General features: G+C 44.7%; 1 protein-coding gene across 2 annotated transcripts in view; it reads right to left on the bottom strand.

Annotated features, from left to right (window-relative positions):
* Nucleotides 1–12,114, bottom strand: part of plxna2 (plexin A2) — a 190,152-nt gene that overhangs the window by 112,695 nt on the left and 65,343 nt on the right. For both annotated transcript variants that reach the window (XM_069141700.1, XM_069141698.1), the window contains exon 4: nt 633–767. In XM_069141700.1, coding sequence (XP_068997801.1) covers nt 633–767 — 135 coding nt within the window. The remainder of the gene's footprint in view (nt 1–632; nt 768–12,114) is intronic.

Genomic DNA, 12,114 nt, shown 5'->3' with positions numbered 1-12,114 from the left:
TTGAGTCCCCCCTCTTCCGCCCACGTCTGCTCTCACCTCCCCTACCTGCTTAGTATGTCAGCTGCATTGATGGCTATCGGCTGCTTCCCACCTGCCCCGCAATGCTGTGTCACTTCATTAGGGGTGTGAAAGGATGACCTTGCACTCCGTCTGCCTCTTTTTCTCTCGGTGCCTTCTCTTTTGGTCGAAGTCGAAGTCATACACTCCTCCAGCTGTCCCTCTTTCCCTCATCACTCTTCCTTACATCCTCTGCCTCAGCCAACCAGCCGCCAAGTGCCCTTCATCTCTCTCTCTCTCTCTCTTCCTATCATTCCACCGTGTCTTTTCCTTGTCTCTCCATTTCTTCCTTTGTCCCTGCCCTCATTGTTCTCCTTCATTATCAAGCGCTGTCACAATGTCCCCCGCTGTGCCACCCAGGTTATTTATATCTAACAGTAGGTGGTGGATTCGGTGATGTTGAGAGGTGGGCCATCTTGGGGCCCCGCTGGAGCACACACACACGTTCACACACTTCGCCTGACATTTTAAACACATGCATACGCGCACGAAAGCCGTGTTAAAACCATCCATTCTCACACTTGTATCATTAGGAACCACAGGTTTTACAGGCTTGCATCTTTTCCAGCTCGTACCTGTCTCTCCGACATGACGTAGAGGTAGTTGCGATCGAGCGAGAAGGCCATGTCTCTGAGGATGGGGCTGCCGTCCTTGATGACCGACATCGTTTCATACTGGACGCCACCGTGAGGAGGCCCGTCGACGCGAATCTGATGGAAACAGAACACAAACAGGGTCAGAGATGTGCTATTTATATCAGTATGACAGCAGGTAAACAGAGAGGATGATTGACAGGAATGACAGATGAAGGTCAAATAATACTCGAGAAACATTGTCATTATTGAGTTACTTTGAGATTCAGATTGGCGGAAATTCTCCGTGAAAACTGTTGTGATAGTAAAAGATTGATGAATTGAAAATGACGGAAAAGGAATTCATTGACTTTCAAATTTTCTTATTTTTAATTGCTAAAATTGTGAGAAGCTGTAAAATGTCATGGTATGAGGTAAACGTCAGTGGTCTGTCTTTACTTGGAGGATGGGGTTTCAAAAACCGTGAAGAATTATGAGCCAACATTATTAGACCTTTGTGAAACCTGAGCTCTGTTTTCCTTTCCTCTTTCTCCTGATGAATGATGCACTCCCTCAATAAAGTTTTGAACTCGAGGCCAAGACCACCAAACAACAAAAACACTGCAAAAAGCCTTCTAATATATATATATAGTTAACCTCCCCATGACCCAAAATGAGCCAATGCCTGCCATGTTTCTTCTGTATTCATCAGATCCTGTTCGACAAACATATAAATATGACAGCAAATCCTAAAGGCAGCGTTGGTTTCCAGACGATGGGCGTGAGAGATGTCTCTGTGATGTCACATTTCACTAGGCCTTCCTCCAACCATGAAAGCTGATGGCTCTATCATCTGTCCATTCCTGTCTGCCTGCCTCCACCCAAACATTCATCTATCTATTCACACCGTGACAGCAGCAAAGAGCAACGAGGCTCTCTCTATAAAACATCAGAGAGGGGAAAGTCAAGGTCATATGTCTGTCAAAAGAAGATCTACTGGGAAAGTGTGGGGCTGCGTGTGAGCAAATGTGTGCACACACAAGGAGATGTTTCATATGTGTGAATGTGTGTCAGACTGCAGGATGGTCAAGTAAGAGGAAATGTGATACAAGTTCACACAAAGCCCGGGAGCTTTGCCTTCAAAGCTTGAGGGCTCGTTGGGTACAAGACAGCAGGCACCACAGTTAAGGAGCAGAGCTCAAAGTGGTGGAGCTCTCCAGGGCTGACCTACATCTGACCTTGGCAGGCTAATCCAAACACTGAAAAACAGGACATATGTGAAAACCATATGTAGGAGGAGAAAAGGCAGGATGCGGGGGCCGTGCCAGTCTTCATCTGGTTACTGACACTGCAGTGTGGAGGGAGACCTCAGCAAATATGCTCATCCATAAAGCATGTCGGCGCGCCGCCAGACCAGCACTGTTCTGTTCACTACTGTGTCAGTGTGGGTGTTGTGTGCGTTTATGCGTGTGCGTGTGTGTGCGCACGTGTGTGTGTGCGTGTGTGCGTGTGTGCGTGTGTGTGCGTCTGTGCACCCGTAGGAGCAGTCTGTCATGCTGTGATGTGTGTGTCCTAGCAGGCTGCCACTGGGGATCACAAGATAACCCGACCTTCCGACTGCACGCCTGCAGTTCATCTGAATCAGATCGCTATCACACAGTCTCTCACCGCTGTCCAGGGGCCTCTGCTTTCACATTTGGCCTGAAACACACTCACACACACACTCTAGTTGTCTTCGAGTGTGTCAGAAATTTAAAAAAAAAAGAACTGTTCTCTCCAGGCATCAGTATTCCACTTTGTTATATCAACTGTCCTCTTAAGCAAACACGTTTAATCACATTTAATGCAGGGATTTTACCAGGTCACCACCCCCGTGTCTGCTGCTCAGTCTCTGCTTCTTTTTGCAGTGTTTTCCCTGCCGTTGTAGGGGAAACCCAATACTACATAGATCTGCAGTTACGACTAGTAACTACTATTTATTTTGTTGCTGAGCACCCGTTTCATTTCAGCCCAGTGTGAGAGTCGCTTATATATATTTTTTCTCTCACTGAAAGTCACGGTAATTTGTCTGTTTCTCTGCTCTGTGTTGTGTCTGTGTTTCATGAAGGGAGCGCAGCCGAGCAGAGGGTAGACACAGGTGAACCTTACCCAAGTTGTTAACAACTACATTTATTATGTGACTAAAAAAAAGCTCAATAAAAGCCTGGAGTTAAGCTATCAATGGACCGAAACTCGAACCGAAACTGCTGAAAAACCAGACCAGAATATCAGCATTTTTTAAACCCACCCTACTCGTATGTACTGAAACTAGTAAGGATGCTAACGGCTAATTCCAACCTGGAACCTGGGTTGCGACCCATCCCGCCTTCCCACAGCTGTCTGTCTAGGAGAAACACTATTTTGCCTATTCAATTCCCCCCCCCCCAACAGCACAGGCATATGGCTCACACAAAGAAAATAATGGAATCAACATTACTGACACTAAAGCTCTCACCATCCCACTACGTACACACAAACACACCCACATCCAGTCGCTTTGCACATGAACAAGAGCTCTTTATATAGCAGCTGTAAATCTTGCAAAAGAGAGTGTTACATTCACACACACACACACACACACACACACACACACACACACACACACACGTAGACACAAACTAACACCCACAACATTGCAAGAAAGTGGGAAAAAAAATGTGTGCATTTGTGTGAAGTGGGTTAGTTACATGTGAAGTACTTTGAAGGGCAGGCTCACCTCTGGGTGGGCGAATGAGACACAAAAAGGAAAAATTGAAAAAAAAACAACCAAAAAAAAACCTGGGGTGAATAAATGGAGGAACCGGCGCTCAGTAGACCAAAAATAATTCTGTCAAAAACGCCACACTCCCACGCTACTATCCCGACTGTCTATGCCTAAGAAAGCAACTCTCAGGCCCCCCAAAAACATCCATTTCCACAGAATCTCTTTACTTCAACATTTAGCCGGACGCTATCTTAGCTCCATTTGACCGTGCATTATTTATCAGCTGGAGTGAGAAGGCTGCCAACAGGTTGGATTCATACCCCTCAAGCCACTCTGACAATATTACTATCTGTCTATTTTAGGAGAACCCATCCACTGCAACAACATGCTCTGGTGCCCCAGAGAGCTGTCCTTTGGTCCGGCGCAGCCTAAAACGGTCCCCCCATTTCAACACCACCGCCATTAGCCATAGCCTCTCTCTATCACCGGCGTTCGAGAGCTGCAACTGAGTAAAATGAGGAATGAGGGGGGAGAAGAAGGTGAAGATGGATGAGCGTGGTGAAAAACTACATGCTCCCAGGAGGCACCATGAGCTGTAGTTAACTTTTTTTTCTAAAAAAAGAAAAACAACAGCGCTGTCTTGACAAAAATTACGATCCTACGAATATAAATCCAAACACAAAACGATGGTGAAAGATGCCCCGATAACTAAGTACAGAAATAACTGTCCCCAGGCTTCAGAGTAGGAGAACTTCTCAGCAAATCCTGGAGCTCACGCAGGGTTGCCATATTTAGTTTTCCAACCACTTTCATCAGTTTTGAAATCATTTTGGAAAACATTTCCTTGACTGTGTAAGACACAAATCAACATTTCTAATGACAAATGCTGCCACAAAGTGGGTCAGACCACACCGTTTGTCCCATGTACACATTTATTCTGCAACGTCTCACGGACCGCCGGGTTTGGTTTGCATTTATGATGCTTCGTAATTTGTTCCATCAACATTTCCTGGTAAAATAAAAACTCAGTAAAATATTGTTTAGGTTTCAGTTGCTGTTTATTGATGTAATCTTATGTTTTTCCTTAATTAAATGCAAGAGTTCTTTGTCCAAATAACCAAACCAAACCAAATACTGGCTTAATGTTGATGCAATGACATGAATTAAACCCAGTATTAAGGAATTGTCTGGGATTGGATGTTTTGTTGATAATAAGATTATTTTTAATGATATTATCCTTTTTCTTTTTGGAGAGGGATATTCAGTCACGTTAATGTTTACTCGTACAAGTAATAATTTGCCTCGGCCTGGTTTAAGTGTGAGAGACAAACACTGAGAAAAATAAGATTCTGCTGAAACTGATGCAGTGGATTGGTCGACCTACAAAAGGAGGACTGTGTCAGCTGAGAGCAAAGGACATCTCTAAACCCGTGTGCACATGATGTTGCCTTTAGTTGAACTAATTTGTTTATAGGAAAAACAGGTAAAACTTCACTTCAGGGTGAATGAATTATCAAGGATTGCAGCATGACTTCATGAATAAATACCTCATGAAATTGTCAGGAAGTAACATGAGTTCCAACTCTTTAATTCATGATCTCATACATTAACGACACATTTATTAAACTATTAACTGAAGCTTTCATGTACTCAGACTTTAGGCTTCCAAACTCTACTACACAGATAGCATGTCTTACCGTAAACCATAATTTGTTCTATGATACTGAAAATAATATATTGTTATAGAACAACTTTCATACATTCCTGCTAAGAACAGTGGAAAACTAATTTCCATTTGAGTAACGTTAAAACGATGTTATTATATAATTCACAACCCGAAGCCGAGGTTTACTTATCTTGAAAAATGTTTTATTTCTGAGTGCTGAGTGCTCATGAGAGAGGGCAGCGTTCCCAAGCTGCCACATCCTGCAAAAACAAACGGGTTTAAAAAGGGGGAACTTTTTGTTTTTCTGTATAAACTTTATGTTGCAGCACCTAGTCAGGCTTAAGCGGACGAGAGGTTGGGGGTTGGCCAGCGGGGAAGCCATGGCAGAGGCATCAGAGGCCTCCCCTTGTGGCAACAAGGGCCTGTGCCAGTGGGGTGCTTTTGATCAGACCATGTAAGCACCCTAGAAAAACGTTTGAAGATTGACCAAACTCCAATTCAAATTGCCTTTCTCCCTCTTTCTCTCCGTTCTGTCCGTCTCTCTCTCCCTCCCTCTGTCTGTCTGCTTTGGTCTCTGGTTTTGAACACAGTGCCAGACACCGGATCCCCAACCGTGAGAGTCTGTGTGAAGCAATTTACTTGAGTGAAAAGTGCTAAATGAATCCTGGGTAAAAGTGCATCAAATGTATGTTTGTAGTGCATTTGAGGATGATGCTGCTGTGGCTCAGAGGCAAATGGAAAATGAAAGGATAATAATATGCAACACGTACAAAATGCTAAAAAGCTCTCCGTTTGGTTTCCAATTTGTATAATCCAGCACTAAATAAAATGACAGCTCTAAATTTAGTTTAATAAGAAAATACTCTCATATGTACAAGGTGAGGGATAATCTACCGATTCAGTCTGTGTTTTACAACTTGCCTCCGTGAGTTTGCTCGACATTAGACGCTCAATTATTAAAGAATGTTTCTCCTTTTAATGGTCCCAGCTGCAAGCTATTACCTGAGAGCTGTTTTCTTTGCAGATTTGTATAGAAATCCTATTTTCGAAACCTTCTCCTGGAGGGAGGTTAGTGTTTCTGAAACAGGACACGCATGTGTGCAGGTGGCTGCCAACACCAATGCAGATCCACGTGAGGGTGCACATTATTTCACCAACCGTGTTTCAGTTGGCAGAGCAGATCATAACCCACGCACGGGAACCTTTTCACCGAACCGCAGTGAACGGCAGACTCCGCGCTAACACCTTGTATCCGGGTGGGATTAAGTCAAATTGTAGGTCTTCCTCCTACGCTTTGTACTAGAATAGTATAATAAAGTTGATTTTAGGGAGATTATGCTCTTATGAAACTGAAACTCAGCTGTGCTCAAAGAGAAAAAAAAAAACTGTGAAAGTTGAACTCCCCGAGTAACCTATCTGCCAACTATCTTCTGTATCTGCGCTAATCCAGTTCAGCAGTCTTGAGTTGTGAAGTGATAGGCATTACCTTTATCTGCCTGATCCCACACACCGGATTAGATTCTGCACCAGCGCCGCCGCACACTTTCAAGCTCCGTCTCAATGCGCTGACCCCTCTCACAGACGCAGCAGAGGAAGCCCCGCTCAGGAAGGGAGGGGGGGGGGGGGGGCTTTGTCGTCAAGTGGGGTCACACTGATTGAAAAGACACAGGTCAGAGGGATCTGCCAACGACCGTGATAAACCTGATCCAATCAAATCCAATTCATCTGATGGAACCAATCTCAGCCGCAGTAAATGGCCTTGAGTTTGATGTTGAGATTGTTCGGTACCTCGGACCAGATGACAGGTGACAGACTGCTGACAGCGTTTTACCAGCCAGCGAAGCTTGTCAGGAGGCATCCGTGATTCGAGAAGGCTTCGGTGACAGCCGCACCACGTCAGGTTTTGCATCGCAAGCACAACTTTGAGAAAGGAAAAGACGTATTCCGTATTCTTGTTTGTGTTTTCCTTTTGACCCATCCGAAGTGAACATTTACCAACCTTGAAGAAGGAAGGAGAATGGCCTATGTTTTTTTCAGTATTGGAAGAATCAGTAACATTAAGTGAGACGTTAAGAATGAACTTTAACAGATGTATTTAAATCCAATACGTTTCCACTGTGAACCCCTCTGCATGTCTTTGTCTATGTTCAGACTGCAGGCCGATCGGATTTTTTTTTTTCCTCAAATCAGATCTTTAGGACAGACTGTCCACACTGTTATTTGCAAGTGAACAGATCAGATCGTTGGTGACAGACAGACATCACCAACCTATGTGCATGGGTCGCTGTGGTAACGACGTACGCGCAGCTACGCTTGTGACACGGCTTTCCAACACGGAAGTGGTAGCGGAGAGTTTATTTCAGCTTCTGTCCGTGATCCACACTTTCTGATAGCAGTAACAAAGATTGAGCTTACTGTCTCTCTGAAAATGACGTCGTGACCGTGCGTCGTGTTATAGTGACAAAAGAAATCCGATCTGAGCCAGCAGATTGTACGGACTGAGACGCATCTGCAGAAATTCGATTGGAAATCGCATTTCAAACCACCTCCAATTTCATCTGTGTTTTCGCTGTTCAGACTATCAAAAGTCAATCTGGATATGACAGAAATCGGATTTGGGCTGGCAGTCTGAATGTAGCCTTTGTGTTCATGTATGTGAATGTACCATGTTACACAGAAACGTGTGAAGCGTGATGTGTGCTGACAGGCTCACTGTCCATCCCCCTGGATGTGCACGCATAATGGGTGGCGTCAGCCCCTTTTGGCATGAGGGAGGGAGGGAGGGGTGTTTACATGAGTGTGAGCGGACTGGTAGTATGACTCACACTGCAGGACAAATTCATCACCAACACAACCAGAAGTCAAATACCAACAAATGCATCTTTATTTTCCCTCTTTGAAGAGAAAACAGAAGCGCACGATGGGATGTCCACGCGGCGTACACAAGTGCACAATTGTTAGAGGATCATAGATGAGAATTCTCACGCACACGGCTCCAAATGAACTGGTTGTATTCGACAGCTCCAAAGAACACGTTGCACCAAAAAAAAAAAAAGGCTCGCTTTATCTATTTTCATGTCTGTTCTGGAAACCCAGCTTGAAATGTAGCAGACAGCTATTGTATTTCTTTACTTCAGGTGAAATGGGTCCGGGGCTATTCAGCTGCCAAGCTATTCTCTCTCCCCCTCTCTCTCTTTCTCTTTCTCGCTCTCCCTCTCTCTCCGCACACTGAGAAGAAAACATGGAGCCTCTCTCCGCCTCGATAACGCATCTAATCCATCACCCATGTCAGGCTGAAGAATTCTGGTGTCAGGAGCGAGCGGCATGCACAAATGTGCTGCGTATATGTATATATGTGTGTGTGTGTGTGTGTGTGTGTGTGTGTGTGTGTGTGTGTGTGGTGGCTCCCACCAGCCTGGCACGCCGTCTCTTTTTTGTTCCTGCTCCTGTTGTACAACGTAAGCTCCCATAAGGCTCGTGTTAGCCTGCTCGCCCGTATGCGAGATGTGTCACTTCCCATCGGACAGACTCGGGGCTTGAGAGGCCACGCTTTGGAGGAGAGGAACATTAGGGAAGACAGGACGATGGGGAAGAAGGAAAAGGGGAAGAAAACAGACAGAGAGAGAGTTTGGAGGAAGGGGAAGCGGACTGGCAGGAGAGCGGTAAGGAAAGAAAGATGCCACTCTTTACAAAAGCGTAATTCTCTCTCTAAACTGCTCATATGGTGGCACTGTATCTGCTGAATTGACCTGAGACCCTTAATCAATACTTGGGGGCAATTACTTCATATTTTTTGGCTGGGCACCATAAAGCCTATTGATTTGCCTCTGTGCTCCATGAACAAAGCAGTTAACCCTCTCCTCTATACCGTCTCTCCTCTGTTTAGAACAGAAATGCAACAGACTGTGCCCATCAAATCGCACATGATAACCATTCAGGTGACCGATTTTTCAACCATCATTGATTGCCGGCGAATATCGCAAGCTTACATTCTACTACATCGATTTCCTAGCAGAGTCTTAACAAGCAATCTTGCAAAAGTCGCCTCTAATAGCTACATTCAACACTCGTTCAATTCCATTTTAGCTCGGTAATATGGCAATCTCTCTCGGTCACATAACTTACAACCCCAAACATGATTGTATCAGCACTTTCCTCTGTTTGCCCCCGCCCCCCCAAGTCCAAATAGAAGCCAGAGACCGCTGCATGCATTAGGGTTCTGTGGCGGGGATGAGATCAGGGCCCAAGCTCTAATCAGCCCCAACACACATATTAAGCACAGCAGCACAATGTGAGGCCTATATTTAGCTCGGCATTAAAACACTGAACAGAGGCCGGCGTGCCGCTGATGGACGGGGGCCAAAGAGGTTCAGAGAGAGCAAAAACAGAGAGGGATGTGGCAGGAGGGATTTTCTGCTCAGACCTTGAAAACAGGGTACCAAGAAGAAGCCACAGTTTCCACTCCAATGACAGTCAAAACACAGAGAAAAATGGTTTGTGTACCCAAACTAAAGAGATGTCACCGCAATAAGTTCTCCTTTATTAGCTGGCGTCACTGAAGGAAGGCGGATGATGCAAAAAAATTGAAAAGAAAGATTTGAATAAGAATTGAAACTGGCAAATTATAAAGGGGAGGACAGAAAAAAAAGCTGCACCCAACAGAGACATACAGTAGCTACACTCACACTTCAGCCCTGGTGATGACAGATACTTAACCCAAGCCTGGGTGAACCGACTGTGACTCATAGACTGTTTATAAAAGTGGTCGTAGCTTCCTGGTCTGCAAAATGAGGGCGATGCAGAAGTGCCTTAAGTTGCAATACCACCGAGTGCCACTAGAGGTCGGCTCCAAAAAGCCTCCAGCTCCACAGACTCCCAATAGACTCTCAATAAAATGTCTCCACAAGTTATCTTGGTGTTGTTAGTTAAATTCACTACTACTTATTTGTTTTCTGGCCGTAATCTGAAAATATTCTTGTCATTAATAAAAAAAATAAGCCTGAAAAAGCTGTTTGATTGACAGGCCTGTGGTGCAGTCAGGTTACAGCTATCGGTGGGCGGGACGTAGTATCGTCGGGTTTCCAATCAAATCGAGATCAGATCCCACGCTCGTCCAAATATGGTCACTACCGGCTCCAAACCGCTCAGAACCAGCAAGATGGCGCCGACCAAAGTCTGAACTCGAGGCTTCATAGCAGCCGTTCACAAACCAACGGGTGACGTCACTGCTGGTTGCCGCTTGGGCCAGACCCATATTCGTAATGTTAGCCCAAGACAAAACTCACAACTATACACAAGCCCACACACTTACACGTATGCTCTTGCGGTTATATTTAACAAGTCAATGTTATGAGAACAAAAATAACAAACACCTCTTCACAAAACGTCTCAGAAGAGAGCCTTATCTCCAGGGAAAATTATCTTTCAAAGGCAGATCATTGTCTGCTCAAACATACGTGTCGAAGGAAGAAAGAAAAGCTCTACTGCGCTTATTTCATGTGAGAAAACAAACGAGGGACAAAACAATCACACAACTGTTACGTGCAGCGCACACAGGCACTGATGGTTAGACAAAAGTTATTACAGCAATGTCAAACAGAAGAAAAAATATCACACCTCCTATTTTCTCCCTTGGTATACTTCAAAGTAGATCACAAAGATATGAGAATCAAAGAGTATCTCAGAGAAGGTTCAGGTGAGGGGCAAATTAGCTGAAATTGTTTCAATTTCTCCCACCGGATTTGTGAGATTTAAATGTGGGACAAGATTGGCGGGTGGAAGTGAAATACTCGGAAATTATGGCCAGCGGGATCCGTGCAGCAAATGAGAATATAAAAGCACTTCAATCAAGCCTACCCTTTACACCCGTAATGTGTGTGAGCTTGAATAATCTCCCTATATGTTTCATGCTGTGGCTGATATTACTGAGATGTATTTGCCGGTGGTAAGGTAAGTGAGCGTGCTTTTGATGAGTGTATCATATTGCTGTGAGGCTTTGACATTCGATGAAGTCTTCATTAAGGCCACATTAATGTGCGCCCTCTTTGACACGTGCCGGACCTACACGGTCCGACATGTGGCAGGTAATGAGACGTGAGTGTGAAGGGGTGCAGGGGGAAAGAGAGGGACATGAAAAGGAAAAGATATGGAAAGAAAGCATATGGAATAAACCGTAACATAAAGACAGATAAATGGAGAAGACAGATGATACCTTGGATAACAATGAAGTAGGAATCTGCAAGATCCATGTTTTTTTTTGTTTTGTTTTTGGCTCCATCCTTGATCAGTCAATAGGTCACTGCTGTGAGATTTTTGCACTTTGCTTGCATGCATGCCTGTGCTGTCAGTTATTATTCATATACTTCCTGTTAAATGATTTGGTTTCATATAATTCCCATCAACATGTGTACAACAGGATTTTTCTCGCAACCATACCAACCCAGCTGTTTATCACAAGAATACATAATGAACTCAATCAGAATGAATGAGAATAATAATATTAATTAAAACATTGTACTAGTTTAATGTAATGGGGCAAGATAACTGAGTTAAAATGACGTCACCCGTTGGTTTGTGAACGGCCGTTATGAAGCCTCGAGTTGGGATTATGGCCGGCGCCATCTTGCTCGTCCCGAGCGATTGCGGACCGCCAGAAAACGAATAAAGAATGACTTTCGCCAGCAAAGCCGGAATAACTGGTGGCGAAATTTTATGAGACAAGTTGAAGGGGAGTCTATGGAGCCGGAGGCTTTTTAGAGCCAACCTCTGCGGCACTCGGCGGTATTGCAGCTGAAGGCACTCGTTTTTTAGGCCCGGAAGATACGTCAACTTTTACATACAGTCAATGGTTAAGACGATGGTGCAGAGACAACTCGGTGGTCATATGAGGAGGCCTCTCTCTCCTTTACACGACATATCACACGCTATGAACCAGCCCATACCACACATAACTCCATAGAGACGGACATCGCAACCTCTAACCTCCCACCTATAGTTCCCAGCAGGCCTTAATAGTTAGAGCTCCTCCTGTAAGTGGAGAAGGGAGGAGTCAGGGGGCGAGCTGGACACCAAACTGT

The sequence above is a fragment of the Embiotoca jacksoni genome, unplaced genomic scaffold (genome assembly GCF_022577435.1).
Source record: "Embiotoca jacksoni isolate LCO1_2020_lvr unplaced genomic scaffold, fEmbJac1.0.p SCAF_9, whole genome shotgun sequence".
Classification (NCBI taxonomy): domain Eukaryota; kingdom Metazoa; phylum Chordata; class Actinopteri; family Embiotocidae; genus Embiotoca; species Embiotoca jacksoni.
This window is presented reverse-complemented; position numbering and strand designations above follow the sequence as displayed.